This window comes from Rhizoctonia solani, chromosome 16 (assembly GCF_016906535.1).
Source record: "Rhizoctonia solani chromosome 16, complete sequence".
Taxonomy (NCBI): Eukaryota; Fungi; Basidiomycota; class Agaricomycetes; order Cantharellales; family Ceratobasidiaceae; genus Rhizoctonia; species Rhizoctonia solani.
In genome coordinates, this window is record NC_057385.1 from 1,937,286 (window position 1) to 1,961,278 (window position 23,993).

The 23,993-nt window shown below is 47.9% G+C and overlaps 13 protein-coding genes across 13 annotated transcripts; 7 read left to right on the top strand and 6 right to left on the bottom strand.

The window, feature by feature from the left end:
- Positions 1–346: 346 nt before the first annotated feature.
- RhiXN_01860 (phosphotyrosine protein phosphatase) lies at positions 347–1,049 on the top strand (the record flags this gene model as incomplete). Its single annotated transcript, XM_043321679.1, has 6 exons — positions 347–412; positions 472–512; positions 572–608; positions 649–735; positions 794–904; positions 960–1,049. 6 exons carry the CDS (start codon positions 347–349, stop codon positions 1,047–1,049), a joined length of 432 nt encoding a protein of 143 aa, XP_043187502.1.
- Positions 1,050–1,701: 652 nt separating this feature from the next.
- Positions 1,702–3,450, bottom strand: RhiXN_01861 (uncharacterized protein; the record flags this gene model as incomplete). The annotated part of the gene is made up of 3 exons (XM_043321680.1): positions 1,702–2,515; positions 2,579–2,862; positions 2,920–3,450. 3 exons carry the CDS (start codon positions 3,448–3,450, stop codon positions 1,702–1,704), a joined length of 1,629 nt encoding a protein of 542 aa, XP_043187503.1.
- Positions 3,451–3,676: 226 nt separating this feature from the next.
- On the top strand, positions 3,677–4,620 carry RhiXN_01862 (RNA recognition motif domain-containing protein; the record flags this gene model as incomplete). Its single annotated transcript, XM_043321681.1, has 4 exons — positions 3,677–3,821; positions 3,874–3,996; positions 4,050–4,434; positions 4,491–4,620. 4 exons carry the CDS (start codon positions 3,677–3,679, stop codon positions 4,618–4,620), a joined length of 783 nt encoding a protein of 260 aa, XP_043187504.1.
- A 79-nt stretch (positions 4,621–4,699) lies between these two features.
- Positions 4,700–5,685, bottom strand: RhiXN_01863 (RNA recognition motif protein; the record flags this gene model as incomplete). Its single annotated transcript, XM_043321682.1, has 7 exons — positions 4,700–4,753; positions 4,810–4,865; positions 4,924–5,056; positions 5,118–5,283; positions 5,341–5,462; positions 5,523–5,573; positions 5,626–5,685. The coding sequence occupies 7 exons, from the start codon at positions 5,683–5,685 to the stop codon at positions 4,700–4,702; spliced, it is 642 nt and encodes a 213-aa protein (XP_043187505.1).
- Positions 5,686–5,919: 234 nt separating this feature from the next.
- Positions 5,920–9,571, top strand: RhiXN_01864 (magnesium transporter protein 1; the record flags this gene model as incomplete). Its single annotated transcript, XM_043321683.1, has 17 exons — positions 5,920–6,143; positions 6,262–6,373; positions 6,441–6,544; positions 6,595–6,929; positions 6,984–7,136; positions 7,579–7,900; positions 8,058–8,135; positions 8,192–8,247; positions 8,308–8,373; positions 8,445–8,456; positions 8,516–8,587; positions 8,657–8,797; positions 8,853–8,929; positions 8,988–9,044; positions 9,097–9,115; positions 9,168–9,203; positions 9,255–9,571. 17 exons carry the CDS (start codon positions 5,920–5,922, stop codon positions 9,569–9,571), a joined length of 2,181 nt encoding a protein of 726 aa, XP_043187506.1.
- A 281-nt stretch (positions 9,572–9,852) lies between these two features.
- Positions 9,853–13,934, bottom strand: RhiXN_01865 (Cilia-and flagella-associated protein 46; the record flags this gene model as incomplete). The annotated part of the gene is made up of 13 exons (XM_043321684.1): positions 9,853–10,405; positions 10,455–10,515; positions 10,568–10,694; positions 10,746–10,820; positions 10,880–11,132; positions 11,187–11,376; positions 11,414–11,737; positions 11,795–11,978; positions 12,036–12,126; positions 12,180–12,338; positions 12,386–12,468; positions 12,518–12,784; positions 12,840–13,934. The coding sequence occupies 13 exons, from the start codon at positions 13,932–13,934 to the stop codon at positions 9,853–9,855; spliced, it is 3,462 nt and encodes a 1,153-aa protein (XP_043187507.1).
- Positions 13,935–14,257: 323 nt separating this feature from the next.
- Positions 14,258–15,372, bottom strand: RhiXN_01866 (diacylglycerol kinase catalytic domain-containing protein; the record flags this gene model as incomplete). Its single annotated transcript, XM_043321685.1, has 2 exons — positions 14,258–15,019; positions 15,076–15,372. The coding sequence occupies 2 exons, from the start codon at positions 15,370–15,372 to the stop codon at positions 14,258–14,260; spliced, it is 1,059 nt and encodes a 352-aa protein (XP_043187508.1).
- A 198-nt stretch (positions 15,373–15,570) lies between these two features.
- On the top strand, positions 15,571–16,527 carry RhiXN_01867 (ATP synthase subunit D; the record flags this gene model as incomplete). The annotated part of the gene is made up of 4 exons (XM_043321686.1): positions 15,571–15,732; positions 15,789–15,981; positions 16,043–16,292; positions 16,353–16,527. The coding sequence occupies 4 exons, from the start codon at positions 15,571–15,573 to the stop codon at positions 16,525–16,527; spliced, it is 780 nt and encodes a 259-aa protein (XP_043187509.1).
- A 240-nt stretch (positions 16,528–16,767) lies between these two features.
- On the bottom strand, positions 16,768–17,427 carry RhiXN_01868 (ribosomal proteins L26 eukaryotic, L24P archaeal; the record flags this gene model as incomplete). The annotated part of the gene is made up of 4 exons (XM_043321687.1): positions 16,768–16,840; positions 16,894–17,105; positions 17,157–17,269; positions 17,409–17,427. The coding sequence occupies 4 exons, from the start codon at positions 17,425–17,427 to the stop codon at positions 16,768–16,770; spliced, it is 417 nt and encodes a 138-aa protein (XP_043187510.1).
- A 1,276-nt stretch (positions 17,428–18,703) lies between these two features.
- Positions 18,704–19,200, top strand: RhiXN_01869 (uncharacterized protein; the record flags this gene model as incomplete). Its single annotated transcript, XM_043321688.1, has 2 exons — positions 18,704–18,818; positions 18,869–19,200. The coding sequence occupies 2 exons, from the start codon at positions 18,704–18,706 to the stop codon at positions 19,198–19,200; spliced, it is 447 nt and encodes a 148-aa protein (XP_043187511.1).
- Positions 19,201–19,232: 32 nt separating this feature from the next.
- On the top strand, positions 19,233–19,977 carry RhiXN_01870 (uncharacterized protein; the record flags this gene model as incomplete). Its single annotated transcript, XM_043321689.1, has 4 exons — positions 19,233–19,444; positions 19,499–19,559; positions 19,619–19,699; positions 19,762–19,977. The coding sequence occupies 4 exons, from the start codon at positions 19,233–19,235 to the stop codon at positions 19,975–19,977; spliced, it is 570 nt and encodes a 189-aa protein (XP_043187512.1).
- A 25-nt stretch (positions 19,978–20,002) lies between these two features.
- On the bottom strand, positions 20,003–22,335 carry RhiXN_01871 (AMP binding enzyme; the record flags this gene model as incomplete). Its single annotated transcript, XM_043321690.1, has 13 exons — positions 20,003–20,155; positions 20,218–20,316; positions 20,365–20,525; positions 20,579–20,851; positions 20,909–20,953; positions 21,004–21,142; positions 21,199–21,228; positions 21,283–21,329; positions 21,385–21,508; positions 21,562–21,749; positions 21,806–21,920; positions 21,975–22,064; positions 22,126–22,335. The coding sequence occupies 13 exons, from the start codon at positions 22,333–22,335 to the stop codon at positions 20,003–20,005; spliced, it is 1,674 nt and encodes a 557-aa protein (XP_043187513.1).
- A 215-nt stretch (positions 22,336–22,550) lies between these two features.
- RhiXN_01872 (uncharacterized protein) lies at positions 22,551–23,511 on the top strand (the record flags this gene model as incomplete). Its single annotated transcript, XM_043321691.1, has 4 exons — positions 22,551–22,643; positions 22,704–22,745; positions 22,795–22,927; positions 22,976–23,511. The coding sequence occupies 4 exons, from the start codon at positions 22,551–22,553 to the stop codon at positions 23,509–23,511; spliced, it is 804 nt and encodes a 267-aa protein (XP_043187514.1).
- Positions 23,512–23,993: the final 482 nt, after the last annotated feature.

Consider the following 23,993-nt stretch of genomic DNA (forward strand, 5'->3'; position numbering starts at 1 on the left):
TATTCAGTTAAATTGAGGAACATCTGAACACATGGTGCCTTGATGAATGATTGTACTCTGTCTTGCTGATTAGCGTTCAATCTGGCAAACTTGTATACAAGCGCCATAGCATTATTAGGTAAAGCCTGGCGCCCGATAGCTTTGGACCTTCATATCGCCACCATCGCGCATCATGTCTCGGAAGGAGGTTTCAGTACTTGTAGTATGTTTAGGTGCGTAGCCTTCAGTACCTATCTGGTTACACCAGTGCGATTGATTAAGGTCAATAACCAGGCAATATCTGTCGAAGGTATTCTGGATTGTTCATGATCGTGGGATTCAATGCGAGCGTTGACTGAATAGCCCCATGGGTCATGCAGTTCTCGAACATGAAGCAAAGAAACGCGAGCTACCCGTTGTAGTCGATAGCGCGGTGAGCATCTAATTAGCATGCTCAGAAACTATCCACCTGACCTCGGCGGCGATGGTCAGGGCACTGCAGCCTACCACGTTGGAGAACTTCCAGATGAAAGGTATGGGGTGATGTTGCTAGAAGGCGGAGCCTTATTCTCACTCGATACATTGGGAAAAGAACTGTGTCAACTTGCAAAAAGGCATATACATCAATTGTGGCTTGCGAACGCACAGACTAACCCCTATATCTCTTAGTATTCAGTTCCGATCAATCATCACGCGCGCGCAGTAAAATCGTCCGACTTCAAGACTTTTGACTATATTTTAGCCTCAGACAATGCGGTGTGTTGCCCCCTCCAAAATGATTATTTCAGAGAGCTAATCCCACGTGCCTCACTAGAATCTATCCAACTTGAAAAGCATGGCTCCAAAGGATTCAACAGCGACTATTGCCTTGTTCGGAGCGTATGGCGATAACCAACCCATCGCAGATCCCTACTACGGCGGGATTGTAAGTGTTTGTGCTTTCTAATCGGGATTTATCTAACGTATGATTTATATGGCAGAGCGGGTTTGAGAAAGCATTCGATCAGTGTGTAAGATATAGTAATGGGTTCTTGGACCAGGTTTTTGGCAAAAAAGAGAGCGTGCTTTGAGCCTGGGGCCTAGATCGCGCGGGCGAGATAGCATCAACTTCTCTATATGCAGTGGATCTGGGGAACTCGCCCAACACATTGCTGAAGGAAACACGTGTATGCACTTACATACTCTGTCAGCCAATTCATCACCTCTAGATTATTTGAATTGGTAGAAGACATGGGCAGTGGCGCGCTTCTTGGTGACTGGGAGAGTAGATCTGTGAGTAGACGAATAGTAAGAACCCCACCGTGCTGCAAGCGCGTTTGGGATACCAAAGGTCTAGATCAGAAGAGTCCAAGGGATACAGAAGGATTCGATAATATTGTACACAAGAGTTACATGGTGATCTGAGAGTATTCTCCAGACTGAAAGCACAATGAAGTTACAGACAAAGACAGCGCGACATTGCTAAAGTACACTGATAGTAGACACACACAGAAATATAAGTACATTGGAAATATACACCAAACGCCTCGATCCTATTTAAATCGGGGACAAACAGACATAACAGATTTATAGGGACAGAAGACAACAAAAACCCATAAGAAAACTTGGGAGCCTGTTGAACAATCAAGAAAGAGACAGTGTACCTTAGTTTTGCGCGCTAATCTCTCGTAGGGCTGCATAGCATTTTCAGTCGCCAGGTGCTTGGCTTAGATCGGAGTGGCTTTAAACTCCGGTCTCGTTCTCATCTTCCGTTCGTACGCGCTTGCCGCTTCCGATATGCAGCATGTCATCCCACGTGCGTTTGACGCCACGTTCGTCCGATAGTGGAAGACCGGGCCAATCTCTCTTCGGCTCGTCATTAAGGCCAATTACGTTGGCTGGGTTTAGGCCGACAGGAGTGCTTCCGACGTTGGGTTCGAAGCCGAAGCCGAGCCCGCCCAGGCCAAGAGCGTCGACGTCATGTAGCATAAACATTGGGGACGAACTGGAAGATGGAGAAGAACAAGTTGCCGAGATGGGGGAGTAAGTTTCGGCAGGCAGAGGTTGGCGAGAATGGAATGGGGATCCAGGAGAACATAAAAGAGGGTACGAAGAGCTAGATATCCCCATATGCGGGGTTACCGGAGATTGTGTGACATCATCAGCATCGTCCGAGGAAGAGTCGGCACCAGGTGACACAGTACTGAATGGGTCCAAGCTAGAGTGTTTTCCACGAAGGAACTGGCTAGCACCAGTGCGCTTTTTTACATCGTCGACGATGGCATCAAGGCCTTTGCCGGTAACATGGTCCTCTTCGATCGGAGAGTCGGTGTACTTGTTTGGATGCAGACGCCGTTCCAACGCACATGCGACAGCTCGCAGACGGTCGTCGTGGGAGGCAAGCACAGAAACAGCTTCGGCACGACGAGCCCAGTAAGAGAACTGAGTGTTGGACCAGCCCGAGAGGGCGAGTACTGTGTTGCGTGTAAGAGTTACCGAGCCCGAAGGGGCGTCATTATAAGGGTGGGAAAGGGATTTGATTGGGTTATAAGGATGGCTAATAGTGCATTTAAAAGCCCTGTAAGTGTTCGTTCATTAAGATGATGCTTAGTATACCCACGGAACGAAGGTCCTGAGCACTTCTTTGACAACTTCGACCTTTACTAAGAAGTCGACTGCGCTTGCACCAGTCGATTTGGTTTCACGGGTTTCAGATCCGTCCGAAAGGCGTCTCGGTCTCGATGGGCGCGTTCGGTTGCGTGTGGCTCCGAGTCTGCGCTCGAAGAGACGGGATGAGAATGTCTGCCATTTGTCCTCGCCTAACCGGTGACGAAGGAAATGTTCAGCGTAGGGGTCGATCTGATTGGCGCATTGAGCCTTGGTTCTCCGAGGGAACGACTTGGACTGCCACAGAATGTATTAAGTGGGGCTCCGGAAATCCGGAATAGCATAGCAGCATACCTTGGTATCGAAGTTGACAATTACGTCGTCGACATTCGGATGTACAACTTGGTAAAGAGAGGCAGCAGAAGGAATGTGGGTAGGAGAGTCCTCCAAGCGAGAGCACTCGGGGCCAATAATAAACTGTAACTGGAGTGGAGATGATGATACATCGGTCTGTTTGCCAGACATAGTTCGTGGCTGTGATCCAGGTTGTGACCGCAAGGCAGTCTGTTGATGATCATTAATCGTGTTCGCAGACATGGTAGTGGTCAAGATATCGTGTTCTGGTGTGGAAATGAGAATACCACGGCGGGGGTCAAGCATAGGGTGCTGTAGACCAAGAGCCGAGTCCAGTAGGTTTGGATGGCCAAACAATGCTGCGTCAAAATCTTCGAGAGCGGCCGAGTCCGAGTCGTGGGAGCGTGAAGTAAAGTGCAGGTCCAGCGGCGGCGAGTTCATCGTATGCGGATCCGCTGGGAAGAAGCTCATCGAGTGACTAAGGCCAACAGAGTCCGGGTTGGGAGTGTGTTCATGAGAGGTAGTGGCCATGTTGAAGCGCTAATAGTAGGCGGTCAGTAGGTGATGGTAGTGGTAGTAATGCTCCATCACTTGTAGACTCACTCCTTAAGTACTGGAAACTGGGCCGAGCGATATCGTCGACTCTGAGAACCCCGTGAACGCCCCGCGTCCAGACCAGTGATGATGATCTGGAATTTGAATACCGCCAGGAACCACGGAATCCTACCAGGCGCGGATGCAATTGACCAATCCCATCATGATCATGATTTCTCGCACTCGCATTGCTGCTCTATCCATTACTCGCCGCTTCTTCAGCACAGGCCCAGGACCATCCCCTGCAACGCCTATCATATCTGACCTGGCATTCGACGAGCTTCATACAGAGACCACCGATAGCACAGGTACAAAATTCAGCTTTGAATGCGCTTCTCTCTGTCTCACAAAATAATTCAGATAAACCACGCTTTGCCAGGGGAGAGCGAACCTGGGTCAAGCTCAGTGGGCTGCCCCGAACGATCTCTCCGGTCGACATTGCCAGGCATGTGAAAGCGTTAACATCAAACACTCCCAAACAAGGTGCATTATACTTGTGCTCCCTACCCACAGTCCTCTTCTAATCTTGCTACTAGTTCATTTGGACTATAGAAATTTCATACCTTCGGGCAGGGCATGGGTCGGGTTTACCAATTCGGATAAAACTGAACAAGCAGTTCAAGTCCTTCGAGGTTCCGTTATTGCTGGCTATACAATTCGAGCTCAGAAGACCGATGAACAAAACTTGGTCAACGCGGGACTTCCACCCCGCACAAGAGGCCCTAGGGGTAGAGCCCAAGCCCAGGAACGTGGACTTGCGAGTGGCAACGGACCTGACGCCAAGTTAATCAAACGACAAAAGAACGTCTACATGTGGGGGCTCCCAGGGAGGATGCTCGAACCCGAACTTGCTAAAATTTTTGAACCTTACGGACTCCGGGTTACAGACGAGGAGCCCCGGTCAATTCAAAAGCTAGAAAGGTATGTCGATCGTCAGCACTTGCTCTCACAGGGGTTAACCCCACATATCCCTACAGGAAAGCCCCAACTTCACGTTTTGTGGTTCGCCTAATGACGACCGCTGGGGCACATAGACTTGTTCGAGACTTTCATATGACTGAGAAGTTTGGGGCAGGGTATTTGGTGCATGCTCGTGTTGTATACTGACACGTTCCCATGCGAGCTCTTCGCTGGGACCCGTGTAGCCAATCTAATACATACATGCTGATCGCTCATATGACTGGAACTATGATTCCCCGGATCTCGTATCCACATCATCGTTCTCTCGCATGCGCTGAGGCTATTCAAACCGAAGAGAAGTTTAGTGAATGATAAACATTGTACGCTCTCACGTACATTTGGTTCCATTTCATCATCATCCTCGCGCTGACGTTTGTAAGGATTGTCGTTTGCTTTGGAACACACCTGAGTTAGAAATTCGGCTGCAGCACCAGAGTTTACGCTACATACCGTGCTTCCATTCACCGCCTCCACCAGCAGTACTGGTCTGGTGTTCGTACACCACTTCGCGGCGCTCTCGTTGTGCTTGGGCACCCCATCCGCCACGCCCGGCGTCATAATCCTGACGCAATTCATCTCGGACCTGAAAACGAGAAGGTCCAGGATCAATCCGCCCGATCATTAGAGAAGCGTTGCCGGCATACCTGACCACCGCTCTTCCCTCTACCGTACTGCCTTCCTTCCCGGTATCCCAAGTCCAAATCGCATCGGACAATTCTCTCGTCCAGCTTGGTCCCAGATATATAACGTACCGCAGCCGTGGCTTCCGCATGCGTATAGTATTCAACGAAACAGAATCCACAGGGTGTTCTGTGAGAGAACATGCGTTAGGACAAGCTGCCGGAACTAGGTAGGGACGGGATGTACCGTGTATTCCGGTCCAATCCCATGATGATTCGCTTCACTCCTCCTCCGTCCTCCGGAGAAGCGCATTTTTGAAAGAGGTCGTATATTTGTTCTTCGGTGGTGTAGAACGAAAGATTCCCGACCTGTTTTAGGGTATCAAGTAGTTCAGCGATATATTTGACTGGCCTAACAACAAAACACACATAAAGTGTTGAGCTTCGATCCAACAGTTCCTGTGTCTTTTGCGCGTCGAGCTATTAAAGATATGAATTTGGTTGAAGCATATTTCTGTCGCATCACGCTTACCCGTGACTGGGAATCCCTGTAAGTTGAGGCCTGATCCAATGGGTTAACTACCTGCGCCATGGTCGGTGGAGTTGAAGAAGAAGCGCCAACAACAACTCTCCAGTGGCAGTGCCGAATGTGGGGGGAAGCGCCGGATCCTTGGTTGAGCAGGGTTCAGTCTCGACGTGTCGTGTCCATTTCAGTACACGGCGCAGCACACACAACGATTGTACGCCATACTGAACCTCTGTTGGCCCACCTTAAACACTAGGTGTCCAGAGCTTATTGGAACGAGAGAAAAAAAGGCGTCACGAAATGCTCGCGCGCATTTTCACTCTTTCGTTGGGACTTTTAGCCCTCCCACTTGCTTGTTTAGCGAACCCGACACAGACCAAACTTGCCTCTCTCGCCGCAAAGAACGGAGGAGTGATCAAGCTTGACTCTGAACTATATGACGTTATTACCGCCAAGGATAGGGAATGGAGCGTAGTGGTGCAATTGACAGCCATGGGGGACCAATTCAAGTGCGAACCTTGCAGGTAAGCGCTCCTTCATATTCCTTATGGATATCGGTTGTATACATGGTCGTACACCTAGCGTGGCCCGTGTGACTCGAAGAGAACTCTTAGAGGGGTACTAATGTCTTATTGCATACAGGCAGTTCAATCCTAACTTCAATGCAGTTGCCAAGTCCTGGCACTCCAAGGTCCCCGCGGATAAACGTGACACCCACTTCTTTGCAACTCTGGACTTTGCGGATGGAAGAGACGTTTTTGCTAGGGCAAGTACATGCGCGTACCACACGAGGATGGACACCTGACCATACTCTCATATAGTTGGGATTACAATCTGCTCCCTTTGTCAATTTCTTCTCAGCTGCAAAAGGGCCAAACAAGAAGCCAGGAAAGCAAGACTCATGGTCATACGATTTTAATACATTGTACGTATCTTTCGTATCCCCGTCGAGTCTAACTGACACAGCCCTTTCAGCTCCTTTGACGCTGCGACGTTCGCCCAAAAGATCTCAGAGCACACCATCGTTCCCGTTCCGTATCGCGCACCGCCCAATTATGCGCTCATAATAAACATCGCTTCTATCATTGTTATCGGGGGTCTTGCAGCGCACTTCTCATACAAATACTTTGGCCCGATTATCTTCTCTCGCTGGACTTGGGCGTTTGTTGTAGTCCTCACCATGCTCACCTTTACATCTGGACACATGTTTGTCAAGATTCGGGGTATGCCATCGACTATGCGTGGACAATGGATCGCTGCAGGATATCAAAATCAATATGGAGCTGAGGTGTCTGTCATTGGTGGCATTTGTGAGTCGCTGTGCTGCGGATGGTCCCTCAATACTGATGCCACGCTTCCCGCAGATGGTGCACTCGCTTTTGCGCAGCTCATGCTTATCTTCGGAGTACCTCATGCGAAGAATGCTGGCAGTCAAAGAATGTCAATTTACATATTTTCGTTCCTTATGATCATCGTATTTAGCATGCTGGTGTCACTCTTCCGAATTAAAAATCCTAGTAAGTCAGGCCACATATTTTATCGCTCATATAAACTGATCACACAAACTCCCAGGTTATCCTTTCCGCATGCTATTTTAACCAAAAGCGCATTGATGTACACATCTACTGTAAAAATGAGAATGTGTAAAATACATATCGGAGCATCACACATCCTGCCAAACGTTTACACACTACTATATTACACCATGTTTGGAATTATGAACCTCGATCACGAAAGTGTGAAATCTCAGAAGCCTCATGTCGTAAGCCTGGGTTCGGCTCACAACCGTGTCTGAAATGGCTCTAGGCCGCGTATTTCTACACAGAAAAAACACATCTCTGTCTGTACCTAACGTAGCCCACGGGTTGTTCCTTTTAATCAAGTCAACTGACGCATGCACAGCTCCATAGTCAGGATCGCCAAGCAAAGACCCACAGAGCCGTTTCAAATTACCGATAGTTCGCCTGGCGGTTGATCGGACAGCTGAATACTTAAACGGACTCCACCGAGCCCTGGTCATGAACCTCGCCGCTACATCCCCCCGAGGCACATCTTACCTTCGAATTGACGATCCCCCGTATATTTTGACCCAACGACCTGTCCCAACTCGATTCAATAGTGATCAAAGCCCATCGCCTGATCAATACGCGCCTCGAACAGCATCGATGTTGCCTCAGTTGACTAAAAATACCAGCGCCAGTGGTACTACAGCCAGTAGTACAAGCGGAAGGCTTGTTCCAAGACGGAGATTCAAGTTGTTGCTAACGTATGGGACTGATTGGTGAGTAGAATTCTGCTCCAGTTCAAAACGATCGGATGCTAATGTTGGTCGTGTGCACATTTCTCCAGGGTAGTAACAATTGTTATAATGCAAGTGTTATTTGCCTAACATACTCCTTGGGTATGCGGTGTCGTGTACTAAATTTGGCGTCCAACAGCATCATATTCTACCTACTAGACGAGATTGAAGGTTTCAAAAGACAGTTCTCCTTGACTGACACCTCTATACAGCATACGTGAGCCCAGCCGAGTTCTACCGATACCAGAAGTCTCTGCTAACTTTACGTTTTAGTTTCGCCGTCCACGAGCGTGTTCCGCCCTGGCTCCTTTATATTGTTGCGCTTATCGGTACGTGAGCTTGTCTCAGACGCTGACTTATTATTCTGACATCCAGCTTGGAACGTATAGCTCCCGCCGTAATAATGCCCATCGTAAATCTCCTCACCGTACGCTCTTGGTGGGACTGGCACAACAGTATGTGCAGATACCACATGAACCGTTGCCCTGAACATTTCGATTGATCTTCTTTTCGGCTTGGCGCCCAGGTTGGCTGGGACGTAAGTCGTTTGGTGCATTACTTGAATGGATTCGGTATTGACAGATACGTAACATGCAGTCCTGCTGGGACTTGGTACAACAGGATCGCTTACCCAAGTAGTTAAGGTTACGGTCGGACGCCCGCGACCGGGTAAGTGTGGAGCCCAGAGCTCCCGCCACATAGCCCTCCGCGTACATTTATTGACGATCTGTTTTGTAGATCTACTCGACAGGTGCCAGCCTCGGGCTAATGTGCAGAATGCCCCCGTCTATGGTCTTGTCACAGCCGATGTATGCACCACAGATAATCATGAGCGGTTGAAGGATGGGTTCCGTTCGTTTTTCAGTGGCCATTCAAGTTGTAAGTGCTTAGTTCCGTATATGCGCTCACCTAACTTTATTAAACCTTGTATCAGTGACATTCGCTGGGCTCGGATTCCTTTCATTTTATTTAGCAGGAAAAATGCACTTGTTTGATCAACGTGGTCATACGGTAAGGGCATCCATCGCTCTTCCTGCTTCAGAATGATCTGATACATGGATAACGACAGGGCAAAGCGTGGATCTCCCTCGCCCCACTTACAGGTGCTCTTCTGGTTGCTATCTCTGTGAGTCACCATTCATTCATCTTTGAGGTATTTGTATTGACCCTAGCCTTAGCGTACGATGGACTATAGACGTAGGTTTTACTTATCTAGTCTTTTTTCTCCAAACTAATATAGAGTAAATAGATCATTGGCAAGATGTGCTTGTAGGCTCTATTGTTGGTATGTGATGTTTTATATTTACTAGACACAATGCTAAACTCTACTTATCAGGCCTTGTTCTTTCCTATTTCAGCTACAGGCAATACTACCCCAGCTTGGCATCCCCATTCTCCCACCGACCATACTCGCCCCGTATTCCTCGATACGAACAAGATCAGGCTGGTATCCCGAACTCCGAGCCCACGATAACTGTTACACCTCCTGCCGAATCTGGGCCCGCTCCAGTTGGCGAGTCAATCGAGCTGGCAGGTACTGTCAAGCGTGGAGGACAGGATCTCTCAGATATGTATAAGAAAGAAAGAGAAGGAGAGCGTTCTCAGAACCAGCAAGATGCAGTAGTTCGTGGAGACGCATCTCAGCAAGTATAATTTGTCTGTTTCTCCTAGTTGCACTCCTTACATTATGGACACTTTTGGGACTCCGCTCTGCATACTTACGGTTATTGCGATTCAACATTTTTTTTACTGCTTCCCATCAAAACTCAAGTGTTGTAGATCATGACGTCAATATCTTGTCATTTGTCGCATAATATAACCAAACATAAGCAGTGAAGAAAATCAAGTGGGACGGAAGGCAAAATCAATAACTTAGTAAATAATTCAAGACGACTTGGTCCAGAAAATGGTATCAAGAAGTGACAAGGCAGGATCTATCGTGCGAACCTCCTTCTGCCAACCAGGCGGCTTACAGGCGCCTCAATGACTGGCGAGCTAGCCAAAGGTTTGAGAGGGCGAGGAACATCAGCGTCTTCAGAGTCTGAATCAGAGTCAACCTCTCCACCACTTATAGAGGTAGGCAGCAGGGCATTTGGAGCGGTTCCAGCCCGGGTCGGACGCGGCGTAACGCGGAAACCGGACAGCAAGCTCGATCGAGCTGACTGCGCAGGTGTCGATACAGCTACAGGAATGGGCTTGGGTGCTGCAATGGGTTTAACAGGGCTGCTCGATCGAGCACGAGCTGCTGGTGAAGGAGAAGGGGCTCGGGTCTCTGGTGGTACAGACGAGGCAGCACGCTCCGAAGTAGCCTTTCGTGCGAGGAGACTGATGGCAGACGGGCGGGGGAAAACCAATGGAGCTGGCGTAGACGATGATGATGGTAGCCCAGGTCGAGATGAAGGTCCAGCGCGAGACGCGGCCGCCGACCCCAGGACACTTGGCCGTGGCGCGGCGGTTGCAGGAGGTAGGCGCAAGTAGCGTGCACGACTGTGGAGAATTCAGTTAGGGTCAAACGGGAACTTTACAGCCTACTCACGCTACAGCCTTGAGACCAATCCTAGTCTGATATCGCTCCTTCCAGTGCACCAACATCTTACCTACACCATTGTTAACAGAAATTTCGAATTATCTCAAGAGAGTGAAACATACGAAGAACATGCTCTCTATCGAACTCTCTCGCCACTCGGGCCAATTTCGCCGATGGAAGGGAGGCTTTCCATTTCTCAAATGCTCTACGACGAACGCTTTCTGAATAGAAGCGAAGAGCTGGCAGAGCCTAAGATACAAGTGGTTAGCATGGTATCATACAGTATGATACGCCACTTACCCTGGATTTGCTTTCCCATAACCTGAATGCGCTGAACACCAGGCTGCGCTGCGCCTGAAGCCGAACAGCACTTTCCTAAGATAGATGATAGTCCGTTGAGGAATGGTCGCTGGAGCATTCAATTTTAGACTTACAGTCCCTCTGAGGGTTTCCTCCTTGAATTTATCCCGCCATATGTCCCAGGCGCGTCCCAGTGCCTCAAACCGTAGCTGCTGTTCTTTCTGTTCGAGACGTTGTCTCCGCAAGCGTTGGTGCCGCGTGACGGCAAGCCATCGCTGAAAGGCTCGGCGAAGCATGTCTTCTCTTTGAACGTCTTGGAAACTGCGTAGCAGGCTCATATCCTCTTGGTGCCTCTGCAAGGAGACTCTCCACTTTTCAAAGGCCAGCCTAATAGTATAACTTTTAGTGATACAAGCTAACGATAATACAAAGCACCCGTACCTTTGAAGTCTGGTGTTCCGTTCATCCATTGCTTGCAACAATTGTAGCTTGTTTTCGACCACAGAGCCAATCCATTTCTTAAGGGCCCCGTATTTCACCCGCTGTTCAACTGTTCTTTGTACAACGTCGCCCACACGCCTCAACGTCATTTGGCGCTTGACCTGGTCTCTCCATACTGCAGACCAAGTCACTACGGGCGCAATGAGATGTAATACAATATGACGCACCCTGGAACACTCCTCTTAATCTTTCCCTCTTCAATTGGTCTTCCAACTTAGAGAGTCGCTTTTGAGTGAGCGCCACTTTCCAAGTCCCAAACGCCGCACGCTCTGCGAAAAACCTACGAGCAATCCGAGCTTGTCGGGCTTGTTTGCGAAGCAAAGTCGTTGATTCTCTCCATTCCTTGAAAGCGCTAGAAAGGAGTTGTTTCTGATAGTGCCGAGTGGCCAGAAGTTCACTCTCTTTGTGGGATCGGACCTGGTCTCGCATAACATAAAAGGCTCGGCCAAGAAGTTCCTTTTGAGCATTCTGTATAGCGAGTACTGCTTTGCCTGGAAGACACAATTTAATCAGGACTACTTCCAACGTTGATGTTAGCATAACTCTACCTTCCAATGATTGTACCCCGGTCAAGCGGTTGCGCCAAACCCCAAGCGCATCCCTTACAAGTTGAGCACGGTTAATCCGGGCCAATTGCTCGCCTCTGGCTTTGGCAGCCCATACACGGGTCACCGCTCGTAGCAAGATATTATCTTGGCGTTGGAGGTAATTGTTGGCGCGCCGTTCAATGAGCTGCCCATGTGTTTGTTAGACCATGCATGAAACTCAATATCCGAAACTGAAACGTACCGAAACTCGCTTGGTCTTGTTTTTCCAGGTAACAAAGACATGCCGTAGTAAACTTTTGTTGTGAAATTTGCGGGCAGTCTTGTGGAGTTGTCTACAGAAAATTGATAAGGGTCAGTTTGTTAGGGCCAGTGTAGGACGACTCACGCTCTGGATTTCCATTTCACTAGCATAGCTCCTTTGATACGATGGTCTCGCTTGTCGACAAACATCCTTTCCATAACGCGAAGCTCAGCTCGGTTCTTCCAAGTCTCGAATACACCTTGTACAATAGCTCTGTTTCTTGCAGCACGGAACTCCAGTGCCCTGATGGGGAGTGTACGCAATTGTTGTAGACGTTCGGCCCAACGCACAATACACTTGTGTAGGATTTTCGCATCGTGGAATCCATCCGCTTGCTCAAGGGCATATGTGATTCACGGGTTTGGCGCCATCGCTGGTAGATCATATTAAATTAAACCAATATACGACCGAGCCGCACTCACCTGCCAAGCTTGGCGTAATATTCTCTGATCAACAGCAGACTTTACAGTTCGGAGCCGTTTCTTCATAGCGGATTGCCACTGCTGCCGGCGATGCTTTTCTGAGACCTGGCGCCAGTACAATAAGACACGACGCTGGGTGAAATAAGCGTCCACTCGAGCGGCTCGTCGTGTCATATCCGCACGAACTCGAGCCTTATCAAGCCATATTGTAAAGTTCTCTCGAAGTGCCAACTTCCGACGTGCCTCACTAATCTGGTTGCTAGTATCCTGCGTACGACAGTAAAAAAAAAGTATGGATAAATACACTATGCGTACTACTTACTCGTATCCATTGGGCATTTTGTCTCCATAGAGCAAAGAACTTTTCTAACAACCTATCGTTTCGAAAGTGGTCCGCATCTTTTTCCATTTTAATAATACGCCATGTATCTGGTTCACTCCCTCTACGCCGTGGAGTACGCTCTTCTGCAGCTCGCACGGGTTCAACCGATTGTTCACGCTTAATCCTGCTGATCGCCGGGGGAACCTTTCCCAAAGGTGGCGCAGGTGTAACCGGGGTAGTGAACCGACTTCGGTAACTCGGAATGGGGCGGGTAGGAGTACTATCATCTGATGAACCGGCCACACGGACAGGTTGCCGGATGATAGGTTTTGGTGTAGTTTGATCTTCCAGGGGAGCGCGAGCGATCCTCGCTGCTGCGAGGTTTGAAACTCGGGAGGAAGGCGTTGCAACGCTGGATGTCTCAGTCCTCCCTGTCGTACTAGAATTATCGACGGCAGTAAGTTTCCGGAGTAAGCGCTGGAGGCTGACGCTAGGTGTTTCCGAAGGGGTTTCAACGCTGGGTGTTGCAGTCGGTGCTCTGTTAGGGGCTGGCGCAGGAGTTGCCTCATCGGCAAAACGAGCTCTGTAACGAGGAGTGCGATCAAGGCGGGTGGAAGGGGCGGGTGTTTGTCTAAGAGAACTTGGCAGGGCTGCGAGAGGAGGAGCAGGAGGGGATGGTGGGGGCAAGGTCGCATCTTGGTCCAACATTAAACTGTCTGAACCAAGATTAAGCTGAGCTTTGGCCGAGGCCCATTTGTCACCCCACTCAGCTCCCTTTAGCAGCCCAATTTTGAGCAGAAATTCGTAGTATGTAACATCCGCGCTGGGATCAAGGCCTCGCTCCTGTAGAACCGCATTATAGGCCTTGTAGACGTTAACAAAAGCCTTGGCTGTTGCAGGGGCACGTTCAATGATTGCGTCAATAACTTGAACATCTTCCGGTGTGATTTGTTGGAGTGATCTGGTGGAGGATGCGGATATGTCCTGTGGGGGTGCCCGGATCTGTTGTTTAGCTGCAGGGGTGGAGGCTGGAATGGATCCAGAGCGAGGGCGGATTAGGGGTGAAGACGTTCGTGTAGGCTTAAATCGAGACATTAGTTTCGTCTATTAGCATAACTGGGGTGGTAGTTGTTAACCAATGGCTTGGAAAGAGTCTGAGACAAACCAACCGTAAAGGTCTAATGATGGGTCAAGATACTTTGCAATTGGCACGTACAACCGATCAAACACGCTTCGTCACGTGGTACTACCTACACAAACACATGTACACCATGATCGGCGGGTAGTAAGTCTGTAATACATTCAGATTGAGCCCATTCGCCGTTGCCTATCTCCAAGATAGTCCCGTCCACGCATATATAAGACGCATCACTTGATCCCTCGAGCTTCATGTGTGCATGTCAGTCTCGAGGCGTACCCTACGCAAAGAGCGAACCCACCGGCATCCATTCCCAACCACCACAACGATAGTATTGAACGACCAGAGGTCCATCCGCACTTTCGGAAGGGCCTTCACTAGAGTTTTTCTCCCGATTATATCGAAGGTGGGTATGAGTAGCACTTCTCGCAGCACCCATGGAACCCATCAGTATCTGCGCAAACTTGGCTCGTTCCTCCTCAGTATCCCCAGATACTTGTGGGCTATTTAATGGCTGGATGACGACAATATCCATGACATCTGCGTCTGGTTTAATTTTCGATGCTAGAGGTGTGATAACAAAGCCAGACTCTAGTCGGTCTACGTTTACTGTAGATAAGAAATACGCGAATGGGCCATCAATTGAGAGCTCTTTAGTGGCCGTCTCAACAAACTCGTCCGAAGCAGGATCGAAAAGTAAAATGGGTTTTCCAGATAAAGGAGGCTTGAATCGGACAGTGGCATGCGACCACTTATGTATGTTTTGCTTTGCTGCTTCGGTGTATCTCTCGACGCCTGGTATGGCAGCACGGAGCTCTTCGGATGTATGCAAGAGGTTAGCATGCAATGCGGTCGAGGCCACCACGATCGATAGTAACGATTTCCTTTCGGAGCCATCCTGCGCTCTAATAACCGTGCGAGCTAGAGCCAGTGGACGCGTGGAGCCCGTTCTACGAAGGTATGCAACGACAGACTGCAAGCCATTCGCTACCTCTGCATCGGCTGTAGGAAGTGTTTCTCGAACGAAATGGAGTATGTCCGACTAGCTTCAGTAGGATAAATCGAATGATACAGAGCATTGGCTGTCCCCGAGTTCACGAGTATCAGCTGAAGCTTTGGCCACACATGGTTTGAGTCTCGGGAGCCTAAACGACCGTATAGCGCATTTATGACTTCATGAATTGTCCCGTCGCCACCGGATACAAGTATTGTCGCATTTTTAGCATTACTAAGAGACTGTAAGTAGTCTTTGGCGAGTTCTCCAGCATGCTTGGGCGCGTTGGTAGTTTCAAGCTTGAAAGAAACGTGGTATTTGTTCAACAAAGGCAAAATATAATTTTCGATGAACTGAGGGCCATTTTTATGACCAGAAGCTGGGTTAGATATAATGAGCATTTTGCGCAAGCCTCGGTGAAGTCGGAGATGACGGGTAGAAGAAAGATATCTCAAGAGGCATGGCGGTGAATTGATAAGTATGATGTGATCATCAGACTGTCCCAAGTCCCAATGTCACGTGACCCGAGGAAGGGTGTCGGGTGGGTTTGCCCCTATCCCCTACTGACGTCTTTGCCACGATCCACCAATTGAGTAGACATGTCTGGACAAGGTGCTCGGGAGAATGTGTTCCCCACACGTATGACATTGACGCTCACCAAGACGCGTCTGAAGAGTGCACAGACCGGACATTCACTTTTGGCTAAGAAACGAGATGCCCTTACATTGAGATTCCGTGCAATCCTTAAGAAAGTTGACGAGGTATGTTGTTTTGCAACTCAAACACCTAGATTTGACTAAAACACATATCCCTGCAGGCTAAAAGGCAAATGGGACGTGTCATGCAACTCGCTGCGTTCTCGATGGCCGAGGCGACCTATGCTGCTGGTGACATTTCCTATTCTATACAGAAGCAAGCCAAGTCACCAAGCTTCAAGGTTAAGGCCAAACAAGAGAACGTATCTGGAGTTGTTCTTCCCACATTTGAAGTAGAGGAGATTGGTGGTAACGGTATGTTTGTTGATCCCGCTTTGTCCTTCATGTTCCAAATCAATAACCATATTTTCGATAGACTTTAATCTGGCCGGTCTATCTCGAGGTGGCCAACAAATTCAGAAGACAAGACAAACGTACGTCAACGCGGTAAAGACTTTGGTGGAATTAGCCTCGCTTCAAACGGCCTTTACTATTTTGGACGAAGTGATTCGCGCAACCAATCGACGAGTCAACGCGATCGAGCATGTTGTTATTCCCCGATTAGAGAACACAATCGCCTACATTATCTCCGAGTTGGATGAGGCAGATCGTGAGGAATTTTTCAGGTGCGTTTAATTGATTGAATCCACAATAGAATTTAATTGATGTCATTTATCCCTGTGTAGACTAAAGAAAGTTCAAGGAAAGAAGAAACGCGATGCGGCGATCGCGGAGGCGGAGCGGCTAGCATTGCAGGAGGCAGCCGAGAAGTCTGGAGGTGTACCTGCTGCTGCAGCCCCAGACGGAGACGATGCACCTTCAAACTTACTAGGTGATAAGGATGAGGATGTTATTTTCTAAACGGCTGGAAACGCCCAGTGTTTATTCACTCGCTTTCACTATACTACGTTGCCTGTGGTTCATCGTAATAATTTGATGCAAAGAGGCTGGCATGGGTGGCATATCTTGCGACAATACGGCGCGCATAGATACATAAGGTTTTGTGAATGAAAGCGTGAATGAGTACATGGAAATCAGAAAGAAAGCAAAACCTAATAGTGGCATAAGTCACCAACCTCCACTAAGACTCTGCTACCCACCTCATGCAGTCTCGGCCTCTTCCTTCTTCTCACCAGGTGTGCGCTTCCTGTCCTTGCGTTCGAGGATAGCCCGACTGTGAGATAGAAATCAGACGTGAATAGATAATCCAGTCGATAGTAAACGCACCGGTCTTTATCGAGCTTGAGCGTCTGAATGACAACATTGCTCGGGTGGATGCCAATGGGAGCAGTGGAGCCGTTCGACTTGTCGCGGTGGACACGATCAACGTGAATGACCCATTTCTTCCTGTAAACTTGGATGATCTTTCCATCTCGCCCCTTGTACTTTCCGCGTACAATCAAGACTTCGTCGTCCTTGCGAACAGGGAGAGCGCGGACCTAGGCGAACCACCATCAGCATATATACATGTCTCGCAGATGTTCGCATACGTTGTATCTTCCGCGAAGCTCCTTCGAGAGCGAAGCAGACATGATCTTCCTACGTAGGCCAGAAGATGCGTCAAAGTGAGCCTTTCGGCTCTTGCGGCGGGAAGAGGAAACGTCTGAGCAGAGCGTCAGTAAGGCTGTCGCATAAATTTGTTGATTTCCATCCAAAGCTCATCCAACTAAATTTGCCCCCCCATCTCCCCCACATGGCCCCTACAGTAGCATTCATCTATTACACGTAGCTCACAAACTCACCCGCGTTAAATTTGGCCATTACAGTGTCTTGAGTGTGCCGGGCGACGACGACTAGTTGATCAACAATAATCGGAAGGATTTTCGGATGCAAATTACCCGTGGCATCGGCGTGATAAGCGCCGATATATTGTCCATTGGAATTTAGCCCACTCATAAAAGACCTTCATTGGCACTGTTCAGGTGTATGTTTGTCTGCTGTACTGCCATTTGAGCCACTTATTCTCCGATTCTCTTTGAATAGCACATCTGTTACAATGTCTATTCTTTTTGGATTTGCCAAGATGGTGAATATGCATATGGTTTAACAGGACACTCCGGGTACAACTGTCCGGTTTCAGCCTTAAACTATCTACCTATGTATCCCTCGAGTACCGACATACTCTCAGTCTTTATCTACAGGAACACCTTCTTTGGTCATTCTGGTAGAACCAAGTATACAATACGATCCAGTGCTGGAAATTTTGTTCGTGGTCAACGGTAAAGTGGCTCACTTTTGGAGCTATGAGGATTCTTTGAATGTTGATTAGTGTATATGAGTACACTTAGTTAAATACGTGGCGCATATACCAAAGTGGAGCGCGAATTTCCATACATATAAAGAAAATGATCATATATTTAACACGGTGAACCCCAAAAGTGCGGAAAATCAGCATGACGTCCAGATTTTGCCAGACATCCGCACCTGAAATCGCAGAATCCGTACCTCGACGGCACATAGGGGTGAGTTGAGGATGCAGATTCATGGAAAAACTGGTCGGATTTTGCCAACACTCCGCATATAACGCGCGATTTTTCACGTTCAGAAAATCCGCACTTTTGGGGTCCACCGTGTAAGAGCATCCAATCCTGTCAAGACCGTCAAAGTCAAAGGACTTAACTATTAACTATTTGGAGGATTAATTTGAGAGTTGCCCAGTAGAAACGACACCCTTGCTTGTTTCAGTTCTCACTCAGGACAGGTTTGGGTATAACAACTGTGCTATGCCAAATCAAATTTCTGGGTCAAACGTTTAAAGGCCACCGTTTTTCCTTATTGTGTACGATTGAATCTACTAGCTCAGCCCAACCTGTATGACTGCATTGCTATTTATTGACTTCACCCCTTCCTTGAGATTTACAAAAATATGGAGTTGCTTGCCTCTACTGTTTAGGCCACGCGGATGCAAAATAGCTGAACGCTGAGCGCTTAGAAATGTGGCTCTGACTTCACCGCCACCTTACGCAACACAACACAACGTTGTACCTTATTTCTCAAATTTTGGCTGCTTTTACTATATATATTAATCGTCCCAACAATGACAGACAAGCCCAAGTCTAAGCGCCTGACATTCAAAGGCGAAAAGAAATCTAAGAAGCGCAAGGCCAGGGAGGTGGATGAGGACCAACGAGAAGAAGACATCGACCCCGGAAGTGAGTACAAAACTATCATTCTCAGAATTATTATCTTAATATATTATTAGCATGGGTACAACCTGAAACCCCAGAGCAAATACTTGGCCCAACTTTTATTATACATGACAATGGAACGCCAACATGTGTTGCTTTTGACTCGACACGCAACCGAATCAACATCCAAACCCTCAGTTCGGCCTCATCCTCGTCTGGCGAGACATCCAAACCGCTTTCTATTGTACCAAGTGATGTCCACCAGGTGTGGGTTGCGACGCGGGTTGCCGGTTCACTGACAATCAACCTCCGCACTCCTGAAGGAAAGTTCCTCTCCTGTGATGCGCTTGGTCTCGTATCTGCAGACAGAGAAGCTCGAGGTCCTCAGGAGGAATTCACTCCTTGATTTTACCTGAGACGGACGAACAAGGTAATCATATGGTGGCATTCAAGAACATATACGAAAAGTACATTAGCGTGGATGAAGTAGCCGGTGGTCAAACAACGCTCAGAGGAGATAGCGAGACGGTTGGCTTTAACGAGCGCTTTTGGATACGCGTCCAGCACGAGTATAAACACAAAGCTGGAGAAGAGGATAGGAAGAAGACCGGTAAGACTCGTCCGCAGGAGATTGACGAGGTAGGAAGCAAGTGAGTCGTATTGTGGCGCACCAGTGGATCATTCACATTGATTTTGCCTCATAGTCACAAATTTCAGGCATGGGGAGCAGGACGATCCGTGGTATCGGTGGACGATAGCAAAGCGGTACGTTGGGAGTTTCAGTGTAAGGCAAGGTTTGTGCTCATTGTTTGTGACACACATAGCTCAAGAAAGCCCGAAAAGAAGGAGCATTATCCGAGGCGCTATTGGATCGACGGATCAAGCTCAAGAGGTACGTATTCTCGGTTGGTATGGATGTTACGCCACGATTAAGTTTGGGCTACCCGCTAGTGACCGATTTTGTTAGCCTGTCGCCAGCGCGCCTTCCGAGGCTTCGTGCAAGTGCAGTGTTCTTCAACGCAATTTGCGAGCAGAAAATGTACCCTCAATTTTGGGCAATTCCGGTTGTCAATTGTATTCTATTCAATCATTTTCGGGAACAGTTCACCGCACAGCAACATACGCAGCGGCCGTTTTATGCCAAGATGTGGCGATACGATACAAACCAGGAGCGCAGTTGTGATATGGACACCAAGCAAAGTTTTGGTTTATGGCCCCGTAGTCCGGCGCTGGCGCCCAATAACCTTGAAAGTTCCATTTGATTGAACAATCGCCCTCTCTCCACTAGGCAACCAGCCATCTGGGTAGGGAACAGTCGACTCAGAAACAGGAGTTCCCACCGAGGTCCCACGAATTAACAGCTAAACGAGCGGACAGCAAGGTTGAGCGAGCGGCCGTAGAAACAATATACAATGATACTTACTTCACCCCTGGGGTCATTACCAGCATCAATTTCATTTTCAGATACGCCAACGAGCTTGACTTCCACACTGGGAGCTGGCGGACCGACATGCAATGGATCCTGCACACAGTTTAGCCATGGTTAAGACCTGCCACTGAGAGTTCGCACCTTTGACATTCGACTACCTCCGGTGGCGGGGAAATGACGCTGTAGATCTAATGGATGAGATGCAAGAATCGGGGATGCGGAAAGTGGATGAATATGTGCACGGGCAATTGGAACCGATGTCGCAATAGAACAAATCGCCTGTGTGCTTGGATCGCTGGGTTCTGCGGGTACATGGTTAAGTTTAGATCCCATAGAAGAATTTTTAAGGGATTACCTCCTGCAGTAACAACACTTCGCAAGTCCGACAGGCTCCACTTAACCCTGGCGTCCTCGAATACGACACGGTCCCATGGGGTAGTGCGACTAAGACTACCTTCCAGCAAAGCTCCCATCTTGCGCTTCCAAGCTAAGGTATAAAGGAACGATCCTTTGGCAGTCGCTAAGACACTCGAGGATAATGAGTCGAGCTCCGATGGCTGAACGTAAAGTATAGTCGGACGAGATGCTGCAATGGCAGCAAATACCGAGTCTTCGGCCTTATCTGATTCTACAACAAAACGAGTGTTAAATAGGACCGTTTACCGTATGCCTCAAAAGGGCATACCAGTCTTAAAAAGTCCAATATTGGGCTTTACGGAGAAACTGGCTCCTGCATACAGTTGGTCACCAATACCCTACAATCGCAAGTGAAATTCATACCTTCCCAAAGCGCTTGGAATGCAACACCCATACCAAATGGGGTGTTCATTGAGAATGATGACAATATACGATCACTACCCGATAGGGGCGTGGATACAGAGAAGAGGGCACGGTTTGAAACAACGGCGGCCGTCATGTTCTAACCACCGCGCGTAGTGAGGATGGAACAAATGCGTCATACAACAGTGCGCGTACCTGGTGGGTAAATTGAACGGCTTTGGGTTGCTGGTGCGCACTTTAGATTCTGCGCATAAACTCTTCTGGATGCTGGTTACTTACCCCGATTTCATCACCGTAGTAGGAGATCATAAAAACATCGTTTGTAGCTACAAAAACTCGAATTCAGCCACGTTGAGACAAGAAGACATGACAAAGACGGACTTGGAAGGTCGGCAGCACTAAGGTTAAGTGGTCCGCCACCACTTTCCAAAATGTCTGTCCAGGGTATTAGGTTAATGCCTGTCTTGAGGGAATGGGATCGAGCAAGGTCATCGATCTCGCCGACCTGGTTGTATTTAGTTGAGGGAGCTAGTCAAAGTATGCATGCCGAATACTTACAACTATCAAATGTAGCCCAGCTTCTTTTTCATCGGCTAACTGCTCAAGAAGCGTGTGCAAAAATCGGGATTGAACAATGATGGCAGAGGGCGGATGAACAGAAAGCACCGGATTTAAAAGCTGTAAATGACTGATAGTTATCGGCGTGACAGAGCATGCACTCAAGGCTAGGACCGAAGTAAGGTATTCTGAAAGGGGCCTCAGGACGTACGGTTCACCAAACTGGACACCATATCATACGTACCAAAACTGTCATCCAATAACATGAGAACGCTCGAGTCTCTGGGCGCAAGGTCGAGTTTTCGGACGAAACCAGCACCCAATGTTGTAATACGATTCTGAAGTTCCGCATTAGTGGTCTGAAAATACATGGTTAATCGATATTCACACAGAAACATCACGGAAATAAATACTTTGACGCCAAAGAGAACACGCTCATGATTCGCTTCGGACTGGATCAAACTGTTTATAGTTTGCACTTCGCGCTTCGGGCGTGTTGGTAACTGTCCAACTCCCGCTTGTAAATACCGGGCCGATAACGACGATAACGCGTTAAGAACTCACGGGCATATACATCCCTACTCCATAATTTCTGTATACGGCACTTTCAGTTGGACGCCGAACTTTTGATGGCTCGCTCTGTTGGCCCAGTACGAGTGGGTGAGCTAACGGTTCTGATCGAGACACAATGCCGGCAGTAACGGTCAGGATTAACCCTGAGAGTAAAAGCAAAGTAACATCATCATAGCTTGTTAAGCTACTTATAAGAGACATTTAGGAATATATATCACAAGGTTAAAAGCCAAAATGCAAGTGCAGATAATAATGTTGATGTTGTGGACCAGTTACAGCCAACCACCCTTGTAATGCCATGAATAAAGCAAGAGTAAACCCTTGCACTGCCACCGGAAATTCCGGATCCAAACTTGCAATCAGGGCTTTACTATATATTATGAATGGTGTTTCTGGGTTTGGTTGTGACCAATCATATGACAGACACATTGAAGGATGCCCTACGCCCTTTGGCTTGCAAGTGGGTAAAGTGCTCTGCAACACTTTCAAGCTGGAGGCTCTTGTATCAGGTATGCATTCCCACCATCTGCTTGAAGCTTCCTGGACTTATGAATGATGACTATTATTAGCACTACAAAAAGGTACATATCCCTTCCTCTGGGTCCAATCAGGTAGGTAGTTTTATATAAATTTACTAAATTTCCTGAAATTATTTTCTAGCCTTATGAGTGTTGTATAAAAGAAAATCAGCGTGGGCGGCTATGCAACACAGGCTTTGATACATATGAAGGTCTATGGAGCCACATCAAGTCTGTCCATCTGAGCAAGGTCCTTTATCAATGCCCATTTAATGGTAAGTTTAGTGGACACAAGGAGAATCCCAATTCTGATATTATTCTAGTGTGCAAAGTTAATCTAAGGCAGCTTGAAACTGGCACCCATGACATCCAAGACCATCTCAATGAACACCAACAACTGGGAGAGAACATTGTTTCAGTCACTCCTAGACATCTACCCAGTGTTCCTCTCTCTCCTCTGCCTCAAGAGCTCTCTTTTAGGTTGATTGCAGCACATTTTCCACAGCCTAAATCATTGCCCAGTGTTATACTTGCATTTAGGGATATGGTGGTTCATAGCTCTTATGAGAAGGATTCATATCTTTTTGGGCCATTGATCACTGATTCTTGCATTGAGGAGGAGGAAGATAATGGTGCTTCTAGCATCAAACCAAGAAGAAGAAGACTCACTGGATCTTTAGGAAGGCCACAGCCTTTCAGAGCCATACCTGAGCTTGAAGCACCCCCTCTCCTCCAGATCCCCTATCCTCCTAGGCATCTAACTGCATCTGTGGGGTTTGACTCACCAGGCTTTCATCAGAAAGCTTATTCTGCATTCCAAAGGGCAGAGCTTGAAGATATGGATGTAGATGAGGCATGATTAGAAAATTTCTCTTTTTTCTTGCTTTTTTCTTGCTGTTTTTGCCTGCATCTTCATCTATTTTACACACATGTGAGTTTTGTCCTTGTAACATGGGTTGACATTTAGTATTGATTTTGGCATTTTTATTGTACCTAGTGTGGTAGGCTTTTTCACCTGTATCACATCAACCTGACAATTTAATACCTATTACAAGGTTGTTCATGTGCACAACAGTGCAATCCATCTGTGCATACATCCTAAGATTTTTTGGAGCATTACCTACCTCATTTCCAACTAGATTGCCACTTGAGTCCCAAATTGTGCTTGCCATTGTTACTGCTTCACCACAGACCTGGCTCCCAAAATATCAAGCACTGTATATGCCTCATGATCAACACAGAAATGAGAGTGAGCAGGGTAGAGTTGTTTTCATAAACATTGTAATACATTGTGCCAAAAAAAACTAACAAAGTGAAACCCAAAGGACATAGTTAACAATG